The sequence below is a fragment of the Globicephala melas genome, chromosome 6 (assembly GCF_963455315.2).
Source record: "Globicephala melas chromosome 6, mGloMel1.2, whole genome shotgun sequence".
Lineage (NCBI taxonomy): Eukaryota > Metazoa > Chordata > Mammalia > Artiodactyla > Delphinidae > Globicephala > Globicephala melas.
Window position 1 is genome coordinate 107,455,237 of NC_083319.1, and position 22,599 is coordinate 107,477,835.

Sequence of the window (22,599 nt, forward strand, 5' to 3'; positions counted from 1 at the left end):
GTCTTACTCTTCCACCATCTTCCTCCCAGTAATGTATTTTTTAGCCTCCATGTGTTTGTGTTTTTTACATTTTTTTCCCTGTAATTCATTTCTAATCTCATAGCGTTGTGGTCAGAAAAGATGCTTGATATGATTTCAATTTTCTTAAATTGACTTAGGCTTGATTTGTGACCCTAGAGGTGAGCTATCCTGGAGAATGTTCTGTGCGCACTTGAGAAGAAAGTGTAATCTGCTGTTTTTGGATGGAATGTCCTATAAATATCAATGAAATCTATCCGATCTATTGTGTCATTTAAAGCTTCTCTTTCCTTATTTATTTTCATTTTGGGTGATCTCTCCATTGGTGTAAGTGAGGTGTTAAAGTCTCCCACTATTACTGTGGTACTGTCAATTTCTTCTTTTATAGCTGTTAGCAGTTGCCTTATGTATTGAGGTGCTCCTATGTTGGGTGCATATAGATTTATAATTGTTATATCTTCTTCTTGGATTGATCCCTTGATCATTATGTAGTGTCCTTCCTTGTCTCTCGTAACATTCTTTATTTTAAAGTATATTTTATCTGATATGAGTATAGCTACTCCAGCTTTCTTTTGATTTCCATTTGCATGGAATATCTTTTTCCATCCCCTCACTTTCATATGTATGGGTCTTGTTTTTGTATCCATTCAGCAAGCCTGTCTCTTTTGGTTGGAGCGTTTAATCCATTCACATTTAAGGTAATTATCAATATGTATGTTCCTGTGACCATTTTCTTCATTGTTTTGGGTTTGTTTTTGTAGGTCCTTTTCTTGTATTTTCCACTTAGAGAAGTTCCTTTAGCATTTGTTGTAGAGGTGGTTTGGTGGTGCTGAATTCTCTTAGCTTTTGCTTGTCTGTAAAGCTTTTGATTTCTCCATGGAATCTGAATGAGATCCTTGCTGGGTAGAGTAATCTTGGTTTTAGGTTCTTCCCTTTCATCACTTGAAGTATGTCATGCCACTCCCTTCTGGCTTGTAGAGTTTCTGCTGAGAAATCAGCTGTTAACCTTATGGCAGTTCCCTTGTATGTTATTTGTCAGTTTTCCCTTGCTGCTTTTAATAATTTTTCTTTGTCTTTAGTTTTTGCCAATTTGATTACTATGTGTCTCGGCATGTTTCTCCTTGGGTTTATCCTGTATGGGACTCGCTGCGCTTCCTGGACTTGGGTTGCTATTTCTTTGCCCATGTTAGGGACGTTTTCAACTATAATCTCTTCAAATATTTTCTTGGGTCCTTTCTCTCTCTCTTCTCCTTCTGGGACCCCTATAATGCACATGTTGTTGTGTTTAATGTTGTCCCAGAGGTTTCTTAGGCTGTCTTCATTTCTTTTCATTCTTTTTCCTTTATTCTGTTCCACAGCAGCGAATTCCACCATTCTGTCTTCCAGGTCACGTATCCGTTCTTCTGCCTCAGTTATTCTGCTATTGATTCCTTCTAGTGTAGTTTTCATTTCAGTTATTGTATTGTTCGTCTCTGTTTGTTCTTTAATTCTTGTAGGTCTTTGTTAAAGATTTCTTGCACGTTCTTGATCTTTGCCTCCATTCTTTTTCCGAGGTCCTGGATCATCTTCACTATCATTATTCTGAATTCTTTTTCTGGAAGGCTGCCTATCTCCACTTCATTTAGTTGTTTTTCTGGGGCTTTATCTTGTTCCTTCATCTGGTACCTAGCCCTCTGCCTTTTCATCTTGTCTGTCTTTCTGTGAATGTGTTTTTTGTTCCACAGGCTGCAGGATTGTAGTTCTTCTTGCTTCTGCTGTCTGCCTTGTGTTAGAATGCCCTTTTTAAGAAGGGGATTCCCACTGAAACAGTAGGTAGGTAGAAGTGTTGTCACCACATAGTTGGATGGCACTTTTCTTTGAGATTTTAATTTGTTTTATTGATGCTCCAAATTAGGGAAATATATATGTAATTTTAAAAATAAATGAGAAATTGATAATAGAACAGGTTGCTTAAGATCATGTGGTGAGTTAGCAACTTACCACAGGGCCACCAAGTGCCATGAATCAGGATTCCCTGGGATTCCTGGTGTAGGGACCTCTCTGGTGGTCCAGTGGTAAAGAATCCACCTTCCTATGCAGGGGACACGGGTTTGATCCCTGGTCAAGGAATGAAGATCCCACTTGCCGCTGGGCAACTAAGCCCACACGCCACAGCTACTGAACTTACGCGCCTCAATGAGAGAGCCCACGTGCCGCGAACTACAGAGCCCACTCACTCTGGAGCCTGCGCGCTACAACTAGAGAGAGAAAACCAACACGCCACAACTAGAGAGAAGACCGCACCACAACGAAAAGATCCTGCATGCCGCAACTAAGGCCTGATGCAGCCAAAAAAATAAAGAAAAAAAAGGGAAGCCCAATTATCTTATAAAATAATGGGAGTTAAAGACCAAGGTTCTGTGGCAGAGAAATAAATAATACAGAATGATGAGATGTATATATTAAGGGATTGGGTTTTTTTTTTTTCTTTTTGCGGTATGAGGGCCTCTCACTGCCGTGGCCTCTCACGTTGCGGAGCACAGACTCCGGATGCGCAGGCTCAGCAGCTGTGGCTCACGGGCCCAGCCGCTCCACGGCATATGGGATCTTCCTGGACCGGGGCATGAATCCGTGTCCCCTGCATCAGCAGGCGGACTCTCAACCAGGGAAGCTCAAGGGTTTGGGATTTTTTAACCTAAGTTAAAAATATTTCCCCTTACATGATGAGTACAGAGGCTTTGTTTGCTTATGAGACATGAATTGTCATAAACCCTTATAACCATGTTGTCTGAGTCTTCAGCCATAATTAGAGGTGATGCAGGTGGATGTAATCCCAGGGGCAGAACAGTGTTTTCTATCTCCACCTTTGTTTGGTTTGGGCTACCTTAAACAAACAGGGACTTACACACTCCTAGGAGAATTGAAGGTTTTGGTTTATTTTGCCATGTTTGAGTTCCCTTTTGGGATGTATATTAGCTCATTAGTTATACCTTCATAAAAATCTGCCCTTACAACACTCAAAATGTAAAAATAGACCTTAAATTAATTGAATTAAATTTAGAGTATACCACAGATAACTAGGATATACATCTAATATATATCAAAAGCCTGAAAACATTTGCTCATACCCTTCAGTCTAGTCATTAGATTTCATCCTGAGAATGGGGTTGTTAAGTTAAACATAGGTGAACATCAGGGAGTCTTATTTTCAAATTAAGAACTCTAGAATAATTCAGCAAAAGACAAAAAGCTAAGTACACCATCTAAAGTGTAACAAAAATTGGCAGTGACCTGAATGTCCAAGTATAGGATTAAGTAAATTGTAGTTCATCACTTAATAGAATATTATGTAACCATTAATACAATACTTTTATAGATGACATAGAAACATGGGAAAATGTTTATAATAAAAGTGGAAATAATAAGTTACCTTTCGCTACAGCTATGTAAAGTATATCTGTACATGAGGAAAGAATTAACAGTAGCCAAACATAAAACTTTTATGGGAAAGTGGTGAGCTTATTTTCCTTTTTTCCACAATTTCCTTCACTGTCATTTCAATAAAAAGAGGTAGAAGAAGGGGAGGGGAGAAAATGTAGTTTAGTTTCTGGTGTTTCCTCCCACTCTTTAGAATAATGGGGTCCTGGGAACCACCTACAGAGTGTATAGTGGTATCATTGCCACTGACTTTCTAGATTGATACTTTTTTTTCCCCCTAAGGAATTTATTTATTTGGTTGCACTGGGTCTATTTGGTTGCGCTGGGTCTTATTTGCAGCAGGCGGACTCCTTAGTTGTGGCTTGCCGGCTCCTTAGTTGCAACACGTGGACTCCTTAATTGTGGCTCATGGGTTCCTTAGTTGCGGGTCGCTGGCTTCTTAGTTGCAGCATGTGGGCTCCTTAGTTGTGGCATGCAAACTCTTAGTTGTGGCATGCGTGTGGGATCTAGTTCCCTGACCAGGGATCGAACCTGGGCCCCCTGCATTGGGAGCATGGAGTCTTTACCACTGTGCCACCAGGGTGGTCCCTAGATCGACACTTTTTTTTTGTTGTTTTTTTGCGGTACGCGGGCCTCTCACTGTTGTGGCCTCTCCCGTTGCGGAGCACAGGCTCCGGATGCGCAGGCTCAGCAGCCATGGCTCACGGGCCCAGCCGCTCCACGGCATGTGGGATCCTCCCAGACCAGGTCACGAACCCGTGTCCCCTGCATCAGCAGGCGGACTCCCAACCACTGCGCCACCAGGGAAACCCCCTGACACTTTTATATATAATATTTTAAAATTTTTCTTCCTGTTTTCATGTTTCTCAAAGTGTGGTTTAGGACTTGTTTCCCAGATTCATTATGGTTTATGAAGGCATCCTTACAGTAAACTGATGGTGGAAAGGTAGAATCAAGGTCAGAGAGATACAGAAAAATAACTTTGTGTGTTTCTAGGCTTGATGAGAAAAGGCTTTAGTTAACTATATTAAAGCAGAAAAGGTCAGCATCTAGTGAATGTGATGAGGTCTGCTTTCTGGTTTTGTAAAGGAAGAAAACATTCAGGAAATGGTTTTATGAAATTTGTTATAATGTAAATGGGTTCTTGTACTATGAAATTTGGGACTTAGAGTTTTATATTTTCCCCAAAGGAAGCTGTCTTCATGTACCTCATTTAGACTCTAAACCTACTGGACAGAGCAGAATGCAAAAGACTTTCAACTGTTATACTCAAGAAATGTTTATTGTTATACTCAAGAAATGTTTATTATTAACAGAGTTGGTTGACCATGTCAGGAGTGTCCCATTTGTCCTCTGAATTTTCCTACCAGGGAAGGAGCATCCATACTGATTCATGGAACAGAAGGAACTGATTCCACACTCCAGGTTACCTCCCTGGCCCAGATTATCTTGGAACCAAGAAGCAGGACCATCCGGGGCTTTGAGGCCTTGATAGAGAGAGAGTGGCTTCAGGTGAGAAAAGCTATTTTGTCCACAGAGGAACTGCTCATAATTGATGTTTGATCCTGGTTTGTGGGAATGGATATAATATATGAAATTCTGATTGATTCAGATGTTTAATTTTCTGGGGGACAATAAATCTCTCTTCCTCTTAATAAATGCCTGTAATCTTTACTGCCTCTCAATTTCTGTCTCCCTGTTTGCTTATATTGCTCATTTGGCACTTCATTCCCCTAACAAACGTTATTAGTTGTACCTTGTTACCTATAGGGGAAACACAAAGAACGTGTAAAACATGGTCTTGTCTCACAGAACTTAGTCTTGCTAGAGATAAAAGACATAAACAAGGGGGGAAGGAGGAGTGGGGACTTGTAAGTACAAGGCATGTGCTTTAGTGCTTTCTACCTTCTGCTCATCTCTGTCCTGTCGTCTTCCTCAGCCAGGTGAAATCCTTCTCATCCTGTAAGATCCAGCTAAATGTCTCTACTTTCGTGAAGACTCTGGGACCTTAACTTCCTTCACAGAAAAAATTGATCCATTTTCCTCACACCTTGTTTCCTGAACTAGACTCAGATATAGTGACTTCTTTGAGTTCAGGGAACCTTGCCCACCCAATTCAGCTGTTTACCTCTAGGACACAACACAGTGCTGTCCTATATAATGCTGAAGGACAGCTAAAATAAAGGTCTCATAAAATAGATGGAAATCCTTCAGGCCAGAGGTTAATTTAAATATATATACACCATGTAACTTAGTGTGTAATTGTGATTGAAAACAAATGTTTAGATATATCTTGAAAGGAAGTATCTCTGGAGAAAATCACTTCTGGCCCTTCTAGTTACAATTCAGCTTTATTATGTGTTAATGCTGTTATGTTTACCATGTCTACCCACCCTGACAGCTGACCTTTATCTCTGTTTAAGTCAGACCATCCTAAATATTTGGTACAGATCTTATTCAGCTACATTCCTTGTGATGCATAGCAAACAAACAAATGAGTATGATTGATTTGTTTATATATTACCATTTTCATGGGCATCAAAATCCCATTCATGTTCCTGGCATTATCTTTGTCAGATAAAGTAGCACGAGGACCCAAAGATAAAGCATGTATATGAAATACCTAGAAGGGTGTGATTTGGGGGGATAAGGTCGGTACTCAGGTTCTGGGTGGGCCAGAGAGCCAAATGATTCTTAAATTTCCTTTGGTCAGTAGATGACAGACTCTTCTAGTTCTTTTTGGGGGGAGGAGGAAACTAAAGACAGCTTTGTCTCTAATATAAAAGCATTCATACAGATGTAATCATGACAGTAACTTTCTTATGTAATTAAAGACTTACTATCAGGAGTAACCTGATAAAAATTTGTCTATGAGAACCCCATATCTATCTGCATTTAGCGTTGAGGCTTCCTTATCTTACAGTAGTCTACAGTGCTTTGGATGGATAGAAGGGGATAGCTGTCGTGTTTTATACCTGAAGAGCTTATGTTCTTTGACTTTGCTCCAGATTTTACAGACGTAGAAAGATTTATTTTATGCTTATTATTACTGAAGTTCATTATTCTTCTATTTGATATTCCAAGACCAACTGCAGACGTTATGGCTAACTGTATATATACCCTTGTTAAGTATTTGGAAATCTTGTCTTTTTCTTTAGTTGGTGAAGATTGTCTTACACCAAGAAATCATTAAAGAGCAGCCACCCAAATTATATGATGTTCCATTTAATAGTTTTGTTGCAACTGTGTGAAATTTGTTACTAATGTGCTACAGTGTGATCTCACTGGATATGATTGCTGCATTTCCATCTTTTCTCTTAGGCTGGTCACCCATTCCAGCAGCGCTGTGCACAGTCGGCCTATTGTAATAGTAAGCAGAAGTGGGAGTCGCCTGTATTTCTTCTCTTCTTGGACAGTGTGTGGCAGATACTTCGTCAGTTCCCTTGTTCATTTGAATTTAATGAGAATCTCCTCATCATGCTCTTTGAGCATGCATATGCCTCACAGTTTGGAACATTTCTGGGCAACAATGAAAGTGAAAGGTAGGTACCTGCTCACGTGGGGGCCATTTTATTTTTAGCTGTTTTGGTCATTTCCTAAAAGAGACCAGGATTTGGTTCTACATTAATGTTATTTATAAGATGGAAGAGGTTACAGTTAGTATAAATTAAATTACGTAATTTATTGTGAGCCTGTCACATGCTAGGTGAGAGCATATCCTGGATTTTGTTCTATTTGATTAAAATTAGTTCATACACTGATTAAAAAGCTTTGAATAATTGAGCAACCATTAAAATGTTACTCTTCTTATATAGGAGCATAGTATCTTACATCTGGAAGAAGCTTTAACATATAATTCAATTCTACCCTCCATGCAGTTTGATAGATTAGGAAGGTTATTATCCAGAGAAGTGAATGACTTGTCCAGGAAGCACACAGCCTGTTGGTCACCAAAAATATGGCTGTAGTACAGGTCTTCCTACTCCTGCTCTAGTTTTCTCTCTTATACCGAGAAACTGTCCTCAGGCCCAGAGTTAGGATCTTACTTCATAACCCAGACACCATCAAGTTTATAGGTTTAATTAGAAGATTCACATCAGAATGATCATTAAAGATGCTTAACTGGTAATCTCATTTGGGTACAGTCTAAAGGCTTCCTCTGGGTGGGAGGCAGGGTTTGTCCCTTGGCTGGTACCTGGCATCAGTTAGTTGAATAATAAATTTAAACAATTAAGTTTTCATAAAAGAATAGAATTATTGCATCTTTACCTGTTTGAAATTCAAGAACATAGAGCAATACACGTTTTTTTACTTAAAGCTGAATTGGCAGATATTTCAACTTTAGAGTTTCTTACAGATTCTTGTCTTCAAAAGTAGGGAAAAATTTAGAACTATTTGCTCTAGAAAGTTCTGTGTCACCACAGTTTTCTCACTGTGCTTTGGCTATAGTTACTGCAGCCACATGTGATTCATATGGTCAGTTTGATTTAATGGATTTGTTTATAATTTGCACTGTTTCTTCTGTATCCCAAGGGTATTTGCTCTAAGTGTTTTCTCTGATAATATATGGAGTTGGGAGAGGACTAACTTGCTCAAGATAAAATGTCTTATTGGTACCGAGTCCAAGCTTGTACTGCTTCTGCACGACAAGCCAATGAATCGAGAGACGAGGTGTTGGGGCAAGGAATAGCAACTTTATTCAGAAAGCCAGCAGACCGGGAAGATGGTGGACTAGTGTCCCAAAGAACCCATCTTGCCTGGGTTTGGATGCTAGTTTCTTTTATAAAACAAAGAGGGGGAGGTAAGGAGGTAAAGTTCAAAAAGAAAAAGAAAAAAACACAAGGTGATAAGTTGTTGTAAATGTTTCCTGGTTCCTGCCAGACTCTGGAGGGGATGCATTCATTTCTTCCTCCTTGCAGTCCGTCACAGGTGGGCCTGGACAGGATGTTTCCTGGGAGCTAAACAAAGGTGTTTTAGCTTACTGCTCAGGATGGGGGACAGGGTTCCCCAGATGGGCCATTATGTATTCTTTAAGCTATAAGCAACATTCCTTTAGTGATTAACTTGTAGCAAAAGCAGTAGAATACAAAGTTTAGAGTAAAAGAAACAGATCCAGTATGGAGCCAGATTTGTTCTTCCCTATTACATTATGTTGGCATTACAAAATCGAACCTTTGTGAAAACCTTCAGATGGGTTGGTGGTTGGGATTGTCCCTGAGCTGTTCATTCATAGTTTAGGCTTAAATGAATCTTTGAACATCGTACCTCAGTTTTTTCAATTGATGAAATTTACTTTGGGTATTTTAGTATCATTTTAAGTTGACTTTCTAGAAATGATTATACTTATATTATTACACTTGAATTCATTACTTATGCCAAAAGAACAGGCCTACTTCCAAAAAGTAGGATTTGGATTGATTTGTGATGGAGATGCCATTAATATTTCCCTTCCCACCCCAGAAACTATTCTGTAACACGTAGTTAATCCAAATAGAACATAAATTATTAATTTTTTCCTATTTTTTCCTTATTAACAATAGATGAAAAGTTTAATGCTTCCTGACTTTAGGGTTCTATTCATCTCTGTTTTAGAATTCTGCTAGTCAGAATAGAGTTTAATTAGAAGAGATGACCTAAGAGAAAGCAATGACCATCCTTTTTTTTCCCTTTTAAATATTACATACGAAAGAATAAGAACTTTTAAGATTTGTTATGAATACAAAGTCTGAAATTACTTGAACCCTGTGAATTTGGGAGATTGGAGTATTAGCTAGCCTAATAAGATTTTTTAAAAAATCTTTAAAGATTTAAAAAAAATCTTTAAAAACCACTGAAACTTCTTGGTAAAAGATGACTTCAGTTAAAAGGGAAAATGTAACATTTTTAAAAAACAGCTTTATTGAGATATAATGCATTTACCATAATATTCAGCCATTTAAAGTGTATTTATTGTGATTTTTAAAAATGGTATATTCAGAGTTGTGCAACCAGCACTGCACCTAATTTTAGAACATTTTCATCACCTCCAAAACAAACCCCATATCCATTACCAGTCACTATCCATTTTCCCTCCCTCCATCCCCTAGCCCCTGATAACCACAAATCTGCTCTTAGTCTATAAATTTGCCTGTTTGACTATTGCATATAAATGGAATCATACAATATGTGGTCTTTTATGATTGGCTTCTTTCACTGAGCATATTTCCAAGGTTCATCCATGTTGTAGAATGGGTTGTTTCCATCATTTGGCTACCATAAATAATGCTGTGTTAAACATTTGTATACAAGTTTTTGTGTGGACATATATCCATTTATCTTAGATATAAACCTAGGAGTGGAATTATGGGTCGTATGGTAACTGACATTTTGAGGAGCTGTGAAAGAAAGTGGCAGCACCATTTTACATTCCCACCAGCAATGTATGAGGGCTCCAGTTTCTCCATATCTCCACCATTTTTTATTGTCTGCCCTTTTGATTTAGTCATCCTAGTGGGTGTAAAGTGGTGTAAATCTCATTACAGTGATTTGCATTTCCTTAATGGACCAATGGTGTTGATTAGCTTTGCATGTGTTTGTTGGGCATTTGTGTTATCACTTCTTTGATATCCAAATATCTATTTGGATACTTTGCCAATTTTTTCATTGGGTTATTTGTCTTTTTATTGTTGAGTTGTAAGAAAATTTTGATAGAGATTGCATTGGAATCTGTGGATCAATTTGGGTAGTTATTACTGCCTTAACAGTGTTGTCTTCCAGTCTATGAACACGGGATGTCTTTCCATTTATTTAGGTCTTTAATTCCTTTCAGCAATATTTTATAGTTTTCAGTATACAAATATTTTACGTCTTCAGTTAAATTTATTCTTGGTATTTTAATATTTTGAATGCTGTTGTAAATGGAATTGTTTTCTTAATTTTTTTGGAGTATTCACTGCTGGCATATAGAAACATGACTGTTTTTCTGTGTCTATCTTGTACCCTGCAGTTTTGCCAAATTTATTTATTAGCTCTAGTAGTTCGTGTGTGTGTGTGTGGATTCTTTGGGATTTTCTATGCATAGGATCATGTTATTTGCAAGTAGAAATCATTTTATGTCTTCCTTTCTACTTTGGATGTGTTTTCTTTCTTTTTCATGTCTAATGAATTTCCAGTACAGCATTGAATGGCAGTGGTGAAAGCAGGCACTCTTGTTTTATTCCTGATCTTAGGGAGAAAGCTTTCAGTCTTTCACGAGTGTAATGTTGAGTATGATGTTAGCTGTGTTTTTTTTCATAAGTACCCTTTACCATGTTGAGGAAGTTCCCTTCTATTCCTAATTTATTGAGTGTTTTTGTCATGAAAAGATGTTTTGTTATCTGCTTTTTCTGCATTAATTGCAATGATCATGTGGTTTTTTTCCCTTTGTTCTATTAATGTGGTGTATTACATTGATTGATTTTCTTATGTTGAACCACTCTTGTATACTTAGGATAAATCTCTCTTGGTCATGGTATATAATCCTTTCAATGTGCTGTTGTATTTGGTTTGCTAGTAGTTTGTTGAGAATTTTTGCATCTATATTTGTAAGGGACATTGGCCTGTTACAGTTTTCTTGTATCATTGTCTGGCTTTGGCATCAGGGTGATAATAGCTTCATAAAATGAGTTAGGAAATATTCCTTTTCTATTTGTTGGGGAGTTTGAGAAGGATTGGTGTTCATTTTTCTTTTATATTTGATAGAATTTACCAGTGAAACCATCTGGTCCTAGACTTTTCTTTGTGGAGAGATTATTTGTTACTGAGTCAGTTTCCTTATTTGTTATAGGTCTGTTGAGATTTTTTATTTCTTCAGTCAGTTTAGGTAATTTTTGTGTTTATAGGAATTTGTCCATTTCATCCAGATTATCTAATTTGTTGGTGTGCAGTTAATAGTATTTTCTTAAAATCTTTTTTATTTCTGTAAGGTCAGTAGTAATGTCCCATTTTCATTTTTGATTTTAGTTATTTGCATCTTCCTTTTTCTTTGTCATTCTAGCCAGAGGAACAATTTTGTTGATCTTTTCAGAGAACTGACTTTTGGTCTCATTGATGTTATTTTAAAAAGTTTTTTTGTCTGTCTCCTCTGTAATCTTAGTTTTTCCTTCCTTCTGCAAGCATTGGCTTAGTTTGCTCTCCTTTGTCTAGTTCCTTAAGGTGTAAAGTTAGATTACTGATTTGAGATCTTTCCTTTTTAACATAGGTTCTTGCTATAAATTTCCCTCTGAGCATTACTTTCACTGGAGTTGTGTTAGCATGTTGTGTTTTTGTTTTCATTCATTTGTAAGTATTTTCTGACTTCTTTTGTGATGTCTTCTTTAAACCGTTGGTTGTTTGAAAGTGTGTTATATAATTCCACATACTTATGTATTTTCCAGTTTTTCTTCTGTTATCAATTTCTAACTTCATTCCCTTGTGGTTGAAGATGCTTTGTATGATCTCAGTCTTTTAAAATGTATTGAGCTTTGTTTTGTGGCCTACCACGTGGTCTGGCCTGCAGAATGCTTCATGTCCACTTGAGAAGAATGTGTGTTCTGCTGTTGGGTAGAGTTTTCTATATTTGTCTTACATTTCGTTCAAGTCCTGTATTTCCTTATTTATCTTCTGTCTAGTTATTGGGATAGTGAAATCCTCAACTATATTAGAGAATTGTCTGTTTCTCTGTTCCATTACGTCAGTTTTTGCTTCATATGTTTTGTGGCTCGGGTGCAACATACATATATATTTATAATTATTATATCTTCTTGGTGGATTAACTTTATTGCCAGCTTTGGAAGCCTGCAAAACAGTCTTTGTTTTGATGTTGTTGACAGTTAAAAATGCTGACAAATATTTTAATTTTACAACATTTTGTTCCTCTGCTAAAAGTCTTGTGTTCTGCTTTCTAACATACAACAGAAAAGAAATTGTCCTGTTAGAAGGAGCATTTAATAGTGGTTGTCATAAATTAATTGTTTTAATGGCAATTTTCTTTCTTGATCAGATGTAAGTTGAAGCTACAGCAGAAAACGATGTCTCTATGGTCATAAATTAATTGCTTTAATGGCAGTTTTCTTTCTTGATCAGATGCAAGTTGAAGCTACAGCAGAAAACGATGTCTCTATGGTCTTGGGTCAACCGGCCCAGTGAACTGAGTAAGTTCACCAACCCTCTCTTTGAAGCCAACAATCTTGTCATCTGGCCTTCAGTTGCTCCACAGAGTCTTCAGCTGTGGGAGGGTAAGCCACGCATCCTTCGCAAACATTTTATTAATATAGTCTAGGATGTTCTCTTGACTGCCTGTGGGTACATGAGTACATGGATACTGCTGTTTATATCGGATATTTTCTCAAGATAAGAAGGTACATTTTTTTTATTGTGACAAAAACACAAAATTTACCAACTTAACCATCTTTGAGTGTGCAGTTCAGTATGGTTAAGTATATCATGTTGCTGTGAAACAGGTCTCCACAACTTTTCATCTTGTAAATCTAACTCTGTACCCATAAACAACTTCTCAGTGCCCCTCTCCAGCCCCAGGCAACCACCCTTCTGCTTTCTGTCTCTGGATTTGACTGCTCCAGGTACCTCATATAAGTGGAACCATACAGTATTTGTCCTTTTGTGACTGGCTTATTTCATTAGCATAATTAATGTGCTCAAGTCTCATCCATGTGGTAGCATGGGACAGGATCTCCTTCCTCCTTTTTTTTTTTTGTGGTACGCGGGCCTCTCAGTGTTGTGGCCTCTCCTGTTGCGGAGCACAGGCTCAGCGGCCATGGCTCACAGGCCCAGCCGCTCCACAGCATGTGGGATCCTCCCGGACCGGGGCACGAACCCGTGTCCCCTTCATCGGCAAGCGGACTCTCAACCACTGCACCACCAGGGAAGCCCTCTCTTTCCTCTTTAAGGCTGAGTAATTTTCTGTTGTGTGTGTGCATGACGTTTTGTTTATCCTTATGTCAGTGGGCACTTGGGTTGCCTCCACATTTTGGCACATAGGCATGCAAACATCTCTTTGAGGCCCTGCTTTCCATTCTTTGGGGTATGTACCCAGAAGTGGAATTGCTGGGTCATATGGTAATGCTACGTTCAGTATTTTGAGGAACAGTAATTCTGTTTTCCGTAATGACTGCATCATGTTACGACCCCACCAGCAATGAACAAGGGTTCCGGTTTCTCCACATCTTCATCAATGCTTGTTATTTTCTGCTTTTCCCCTTTGATAGGCCATCCTAATGGGTGTGAGGAAAAGTACATTACTTTTTGTGTAGAAAAAGTGATAGGTGGTTGGGACAGGTATAAACTGTAAGCTCCTAGGAGATGGTTTCTGTTTGCTTTATTAAGTAGTCATTAGGTAGATTCTTCTGTTGAAGGCTGTTGAAGGGGTAATGAACTAGTCATTCTAGTAAGATTCCACAAAACGTACATAAATGCCATCCATCAGTGCAGTAATACAGATATCCTGTTTGTGTGGAACAGTAATCCAGGCTTAATTTTCATGTCTATTCTAAAGAATGTGTTTTTTGGTTTTTTTGTGGTACACGGGCCTCTCACTGTTGTGGCCTCTCCCGTTGCAGAGCACAGGTTCCGGACACGCCCGCTCAGCGGCCGTGGCTCACGGGCCTAGGCGCTCTGCGGCATGTGGGATCTTCCTGGACCGGGGCACGAACCTGTGTCCCCTGCATCAGCAGGCGGACTTTCAACCGCTGCACCACCAGGGAAGCCCCCTAAAGAACGTGTTTTACCTACATTAATTTTTCAGATTCTTGAAGTTTATCTCCTTAAATACTAAAGCTTGTTTTTTTAAAAAATAACCAAAACCTATCTAAAACATATTATCCATTCATTAAGCAAAGACTATAAAAAACCATTTAATTTCTTTTTAACCAATTTGTAGGTAGTGTACATTTGTAGGTACATTTTTATTCATCTTTATATTAAACAATATAAGGCATACACACAGGAATGATAGCTGTTTGGTAAATTGAAGTACTATAAATGTCAGTTAGTATACTGTGTTCTAATACATTATTGTCTCAAGGGTAATTCTCGTGTGGAAACTGCCCGTTGTGTGTAAAAGGGTCTCAGGTTGCTTTGCTTCCTTGTTTTGAGACCGAGCCTGTTTCTGTCACTTCCCCGGCCATCAGTTTCACGGCTTGTTCCGCTTGGCATATCTGTCATTAGCTGCTTCCTCCCCCTCAGTTTATGCTTCTAATCTTATCAGTTGAGGTGTCCCCTAGTTAGAATTGTGGGAAAGTGGCCTCAGTCTCCAGGGTCTCTGAGTCTGAGTGTTAGTGCTTTGGGGATTTGGGGCTGCTCAGAACTTCTCCTTGCTTATTGAGTGTTTAGATAGTCACAGATGCAGGACAGGTGATCTCTTAAATGAGAGTTTACAGCTGTACTACTTGTTTAAGACTTCTGAGACAATTTACCTAAAAGCCACTGTCATGTTTAATAACTGAAACAAGAATCTAGTTAGTTGGGAGGAAAGCCAAAATTGGGAGTCCAATGGCCTAAAGGACTATTTAACTTGTTTTTACCAAACCTCATTGACAGTTTAGGGATTATGTGATAGAAGAAAATTTTTTTGTTATATGAATGAGTTCCTCCTACACCATTAAGAAAGGGGTTTCTCTGTATGTTTACTACCTCCTCAACTTAGAACTGGAAGAAATCCTGTTAGGTAAAATATTCTCATGGAAAGTATATGGATTGTATAATGACACTACTCTGGTCTTCAAATGTCTCTCTGCTGTTTATAATTACATTGTAGTCATTGTAGTCAACCATTAATATTAAGTAATTCCTGTATTGAAGAACAGGATTTTAAAAATAAGCTCATTTAATAGAAAAATCAACACAGGTCAGTCTTTAGTCTGTGTTTCTATCTTCTTCTATCTAGCATTTGGACACATTACAGAAGGACTGTCTAGGGTGCATGGCAGTTTGGTTTATGGAAAGTATTCTAATATAAAGTATTCTAATCATAAAACTTTTGTGAACTTGCCAGCTGCTGACTTCTTGCAGCCTGGAAGGTGTTTGTGCCTCCTGGCCTGAGTATCTTTAAGCGGTTACTTTGGGCTGATATCATTAACGTACATCTGTGTAGAGGAGAAAATGTCTTTACTCCATAATAAAAGGATAATTATTATTTGGGGAAAGAAGCAGTTGCCTACAGAATTGGAAAGCTGCCTCGTAAGTAACAGAGAGAGAGAGAGAGGGAGTGCTGAAGTTTAGGCTCTTAAATAACAGTTTGTGTAGTTCTGTTTTGCTGTAACTGCCACTTTTCCAGTGAAAGTGATTTCACACATGTAGGTCTTACAGGTCTGGATAAAGTTCTGTAATTGTTTAAAGAAAGATTTGTATTGTGAAACTATAAAGTTTATCCCATTGTAAATGTACAGTTTGTATTCCTGAATATATCAGAGAACAGGATTTTGATCTATTTCATAATTTTGTGGGGTTTTGAAGAATTAATGAGCATGTACATAGTGACTTTTTTAATTTTTGAATTCTATCGTTTCATACAGCAGGTTCTTATTAGTCATCCATTTTACACACATCAGTGTAGACATGTCAATCACAATCTCCCAGTTCATCCCACCACCACCCCCACTCCCACTTCTTTCACCCCTTGGTGTCCATACGTTTCTTCTCTACATCTGTGTCCCAATTTCTGCCCTGAAAACCGGTTCATCTGTACCATTTTTCTAGGTTCCACATATATGCGTTAATATACAATATTTGTTTTTCTCTTTCTGACTTACTTCACTCTGTATGACAGTCTCTAGATCCATCCACGTCTCAACAAATGACCCAATTTCGTTCCTTTTTATGGCTGAGTAATATTCCATTGTATATATGTACCACATCTTCTTTATGTGTTCATCTGCTGATGGGCATTTAAGTTGCTTCCCTGACCTGGCTATTGTAAACAGTGCTGCAGTGAACATTGGGGTGCATGTGTCTTTCTGAATTATGGTTTTCTCTGGGTATATGCCCAGTAGTGGGATTTCTGGGTCATATGGTAATTCTATTTTTAGTTTTTTAGGGAACCTCCATACTGTTCTCCATAGTGGCTGTATCAATTTACATTCCCACCAACAGTGCAAGAGGGTTCCCTTTTCTCCACACCCTCTCCAGCATTTGTTGCTCGAAGATTTTCTGATGATACCCATTCTGAGACTGCTGTGAAGTGATACCTAATTGTAGTATTGAATTGCATTTCTCTAATAATTAGTGATGTTGAGCAGCTTTTCATGTGCTTCTTGGCCATCTGTACATCTTTGGAGAAATGTCTATTTAGGTCTTCTGCCCATTTTTTGAGTGGGTTGTTTGTTTCTTTAATATTGAGCTGCATGAGCTGTTTATATATTTTGGAGATTAATCCTTTGTCTGTTGATTCATTTGCAACTATTTTCTCCCATTCTGAGGGTTGTCTTTTCATCTTCATTGTAGTTTCCTTTGCTGTGCAAAAGCTTTTAAGTTTCATTAGGTTCCATTTGTTTATTTTTGTTTTTATTTCCATTACTCTAGGAGGTGGTTCAAAAAAGGTCTTGCTGTGATTTATGTCAGAGAGTTTCTCTAAGAGTTTGATAGTTTCTGGCCTTACATTTAGGTCTGTAATCCAATTTGAGTTTATTTTTGTGTATGGTGTTAGTGAGTGTTCTAATTTCATTCTTTTACATGTAGCTGTCCAATTTTCCCAGCATGACTTACTGAAGAGGCTGTCTTTTCTCCGCTGTATATTTTGGCCTCCTTTATCAAAGATAAGGTGACCATATGTACGTGGGTTTATCTCTGGGCTTTCTATCCTGTTCCATTGATCTATATTTCTGTTTTTGTGCCAGTACAATACTGTCTTGATTACTGTAGCTTTGTAGTATAGTCTGAAGTCAGGGAGTCTGATTCCTCCAGCTCCATTTTTTTCCCTCAAGACTGCTTTGGCTATTTGGGGTCTTTTGTGTCTCCATATAAATTTTAAGATTTTTTTGTTCTGGTTCTGTAAAAAATGCCATTGGTAATTTGATAGGGATTCCATTGAATCTGTAGATTGCTTTGGGTGGTAGAGTCATTTTCACAATGTTGATTCTTCCATTCCAAGAACATGGTATATCTCTCCATCTGTTTATATCATATTTAATTTCTTTCATCAGTATCTTATAGTTTTCTGCATACAGGTCTTTTGTCTCCCTTGGTAGGTTTACTCCTAGGTATTTTATTCTTTTTGTTGCAGTGGTAAGTGGGAGTGATTCCTTAATTTCTCTTTCAGATTTTTCATCATTAGTGTATAGGAATGCAAGAGAATTCTGTGCATTAATTTTGTATCCTGTAACTTTACCATATTCATTGATTAGCTCTAGTAGTTTTCTGGTAGCATCTTTAGGATTCTCTATGTATAGTATCATGTCATCTGCAAATAGTGACAGCTTTAATTCTTCTTTTCTGATTTGGATTCCTTTTATTTCCTTTTCTTCTATGATTGCTGTGGCTAAAACTTCCAAAACTGTTGAATAAGAGTGGTGCGATCGGGCAACCTTGTCTTGTTCCTGATCTTAGTGGAAATGCTTTCAGTTTTTCACCATTAAGGACAATGTTGGCTGAGGGCTTGTCATATATGGCCTTTATTATGTTGAGGTAGGTTCCCTCTGTGCCCACTTTCTGGAGAGTTTTTATCATAAATTGGTGTTGAATTTTGTCAAAAGTTTTTCCTGCATCTATTGAGATGATCATATGGTTTTGCTTCTTCAGTTTGTTAATATGGTGTATCACATGGATTGATTTGCGTGTATTGAAGAATCCTTGCATCCCTGGGATAAATCCCACTTGATCATGGTGTATGATCCTTTTAATCTGTTGCTGGATTCTGTTTGCTAGTATTTTGTTGAGGATTTTTGCATCTATATTCATCAGTGATATTGGTCTGTAATTTTCTTTTTTGTAGTATCTTTCTCTGGTTTTGGTATCAGGGTGATGGTGGCCTCATAGAATTAGTTTGGGTGTGTTCCTTCCTCTGCAATTTTTTGGAAGAGTTTGAGAAGGATGGGTGTTAGCTGTTTTCTGTATGTTTGATAGAATTTACTTGTGAAGCCATCTGGTCCTGGACTTGTGTTTGGTTTTTTTTGCGGTACGCGGGCCTCTCACTGCTGTGGCCTCTCCCATTGCGGAGCACAGGCTCCGGATGTGCAGGCTTAGTGGCCATGGCTCACGGGCCTAGCCGCTCCGCAGCATGTGGTGTCTTCCTGGATCGGGGCACAAACCCGTGTCCCCTGCATCAGCAGGCGGACCCTCAACCACTGCGCTACAAGGGAAGCCCCTGTTGGAAGAATTTTAATCACAGTTGCAATTTCATTACTCGTGATTGGTCTGTTCATGTTTTCTATTTCTTCCTGGTTCAGTCTTGGAAAGTTATACCTTTCTAAGAATTTGTCCACTTCTTCCAGGTTGTCCATTTTATTGGCATAGTGTTCCTTGTAGTAGTCTCTTAGGATGCTTTGTATTTCTGCGGTGTCTGTTGTAACTTCTTTTTTATTTCTAATTTTATTGATTTGAGTCCTCTCCCTCTTTTTCTTGATGAGTCTGGCTAATGGTTTATCAATTTTGTTTATCTTGTAAAAGAACCAGCTTCTGGTTTTATTGATCTTTGCTATTGTTTTCTTTGTTTCTATTTCATTTATTTCTGCTCTGATCTTTAGGATTTCTTTCCTTCTGCCAACTTTGGGGTTTTTTTTGTTCTTCTTTCTCTAGTTCCTTTAGGTTAGATTGTTTACTTGAGATTTTCCTTGTTTCTTTAGGTAGGCTTGTATTGCTATAAACTTCCCTCCTAGAACTGCTTTTGCTGCCTCACAGAGGTTTTGGATGGTCATGTTCTCGTAATTTGTCTCTAGGTATGTTTTGATTTATTCAGTGATCTCTTGGCTATTTATAACGTATTGTTTAGCTTTCATGTGTTCATCGTTTTACGTTTTTTTCCCCTGTAATTCATTTCTGATCTCATACCATTGTGGTCAGAAAAGATGCTTAATATGATTTCAGTTTTCTTAAATTTACCGAGGCTTGATTTGTGACCCAAGATGTGATCTGTCCTGGAGCATGTTCCATGTGCACATGAGAAGAAAATGTAATCTGCTGTTTTTGGATGGAATGTCGTATAAATATCAGTTAAATCTATCTGGTCTATTGTGTCATTTAAAGCTTGTGTTTCCTTTTTAATTTTCTGTTTGGATTATCTGTCTATTGGTGTAAGTGAGGTGTTAAAGTCCCCCACTATTATTGTGTTACTGTCAGTTTCCTCTTTTATAGCTGTTAGCAGATGCCTCATGTATTGAGGTGCTCCTATGTTGGGTGCATATAGATGTATAATTATTATATCTTCTTCTTGGATAGATCCCTTGATCGTTATGTAGTGTCCTTGTCTCTTGTAACATTATTTTAAAGTCTATTTTGTCTGATATGAGTATTGCTACTCCAGCTTTCTTTTGATTTCCATTTGCATGGAATATCTTTTTCCATCCCCTCACTTTCAGTCTTTGTGTGTCCCTAGGTCTGAAGTGGGTCTCTTGTAGACAGCATATATATGGGTCTTGTTCTTGTATCCATTCAGCAAGCCTGTGTCTTTTGGTTGGAGCATTTAATCCATTTACATTTAAGGTAATTATCAATATATATGTTACTATTACCATTTTCTTAATTGTTGTGGGTTTGTTTTTGTAGGTCCTTTTCTTCTCTTGTGTTTCCCTCTTAGAGAAGTTCCTTTAGCATTTGTTGTAGAGGTGGTTTGGTGGTGCTGAATTCTCTTAGCTTTTGTTTGTCTGTGAAGCTTTTGATTTCTCTATTGAATCTGAATGAGATCCTTGCTGGGTAGAGTAATCTTGGTTGTAGGTTCTTCCCTTTCATCACTTTAAATATATCATGCCACTCCCTTCTGGCTTGTAGAGTTTGTGCTGAGAAATCAGCTGTTAACCTTATGGGGGTTCCCTAATAGTAACTTCTTGAATACTGTACTCAATTTTACTCTTTCAATACCTCAAGATTGTTGTATATTTTAGAGTATAATAAAATACAGATGTGAATTGTGAAAAAATGAGAAGGATTATAATGCATGGGATTATATATTAACCACAATTATAATGCTAATCCGTTGTGTGTATCTTTTTCCTTTCTGTTTTCCTTTTGTGGATTCAATAGGTATTTTTCTGCGTTGGAACAGATCTTCCAAGTATTTGGATGAAGCATATGAAGAAATGGTTAACATCATTGAATATAACAAGGAATTACAAGCAAAAGTAAATATCCTTAGGCGGCAGTTGGCAGAACTGGAGACTGAAGATGGGATGCAGGAGAGTCCCTGAATTCCAGATCCCCTGCAGCCCTCGGAGGACCATCAGGACTGGTATCCCATCTCTCTCTCCCTTGCCCTTCAGTTCACTTTCACACAGTAGCCTTAAACTTAAGGCTTTAGATGTGAGAACTTTCTAATATAATGGACTCCTCAAAACTTTATGAATGGAACTTACTATAATTATTCATGTTTCATGTGGCCTGTTAGGCCTCTTCACTTTGGGAGCAGGAAGGAGGTGCTAGTCATTTTATTTTACATGAAACAAGTGACCTATTTAATGCCATTTGTGTTATATGCCATTTCACCCTAAGCTTTTCTCTGCATCCACTTTCCAAACAGTGCTCCAGACCAGTCAAGAATATGATTAAACTCTTAGGGAATATATGTTAGTTTAAAAAAAGGATCAGACTTTGAAGCACTCCAAATATAGAAATATTTTTCAAACCTGAAATGGTTGATAAACGAAGAATTTTGTGTTTAACATACCATTTCCAATACCTTTGCCACATAAAAAAGCCATTCTCTTTAAAACAGTTTTGGACTGACAGAGCTGAATTCATCCTCATTCTGATTTGTCAAGAAAACAAAAGCTGAATATTTATTCAAGGTAAATTATTTTTACGTAAAGGGCAACAGCTATAGTCCTCTGATATTTACATTAAGAAGAAGTAAATTTATTGTAACAGATACTAAAATATGTGCAATATAGAAATAAAGTAGGAATTTGTTACTGATAAGGTATCTTTAGTGTTGAATTGGTTTTTCAGGGTTTTGACACACATGTGTCAAATGCTGGATGTAATGTTAAACCGTCATTTAGAATAGATGTTAATTTGTTATGATTAAGCTACAAATACGGTGTCCTTAAACCAGAGATGCACCGCCCTTGTCTGAAGTTCTTATTGCACTGGTTTATGTATGGATATGTGTGTTTTATTATGTTTTGTTTTATTTTTAAATATTCTAAGAGTTCACTAATACTAAGGTTAAAATTTTCTTATTGTCTTGAGCCTTTTGAACATTTATCTTGACTGCTGATTTGTCCATTATATGCTAGGCAAATAATAATTTAAGTGGAGGTGAAAGTTTATGAACGTGATGCAGCTATGTTTTAAACTTCAGAAGCCAATTTGAAATGTTTCAACGTTACAGAAACAGTGACGACTATATTTATGTGCTATGCTGGTTTATGCCTGCAATTCTAAAATTTGTGGTTTGGTGCTTTCCTTATACATTTTTGTTTTGTGGCACAGGTCGTTTTAACAGATACTGTCAATTCTAGTTTTCCTTTAAAAGGATAGTTGAAGGGCAATCTTTAATACCATTTCTATCCCATCTATATATAACCATTTCATTGTAAAACACACCAAAACTGAACCCTGCTTTAGGGCTATGTATTGAGTTAAAATTTTAATTCTTCAAAATCAACTGTAGGAAAATCTATGGCCACATTCAGAAGCCTTAAAAAGTGGCAAATACTTTCTCTATCTCCAGCTGCCCAAACTTTTTTTTTTTTCTGTTTCCTCAGACTTTTAGCAAAAGGCTAGACAGCAATCCACAGAGCTCTCTTTTGGTAAATTAGTCTGCTTTCTCCTCTAAGCCCAGTTTTATTCGTGACCTGTTTTGTTGGCTATAGTTATGAATCTTGGGGCATTAAAGCCCTCACCTAAAGGCTAATAAGGCAAGGAGCAAAGAAGGTGTACTTTCTTGCTGTAGACATCTGTGTGTTGTGTGAAATGTCTGTATTAATTTTTTAAAAGAGGAAACACCCCAGCATTTTATGGATCCTTAAAATTGAAGAAGGCGCTTTTTTCTTCTCAGTTAAC

General features: G+C 37.7%; 1 protein-coding gene across 1 annotated transcript in view; it reads left to right on the plus strand.

Annotated features, from left to right (window-relative positions):
- MTMR9 (myotubularin related protein 9) overlaps positions 1 to 22,289 on the plus strand; it is an 80,285-nt gene extending 57,996 nt beyond the window's left edge. The window contains exons 7-10 of the mRNA XM_030879181.2: positions 4,806 to 4,947; positions 6,757 to 6,977; positions 12,517 to 12,668; positions 20,620 to 22,289. Of these exons, the coding sequence (XP_030735041.1) occupies positions 4,806 to 4,947; positions 6,757 to 6,977; positions 12,517 to 12,668; positions 20,620 to 20,783 (679 nt within the window). The 3' untranslated portion in view covers positions 20,784 to 22,289. The remainder of the gene's footprint in view (positions 1 to 4,805; positions 4,948 to 6,756; positions 6,978 to 12,516; positions 12,669 to 20,619) is intronic.
- The last annotated feature ends 310 nt before the right edge of the window (positions 22,290 to 22,599 follow it).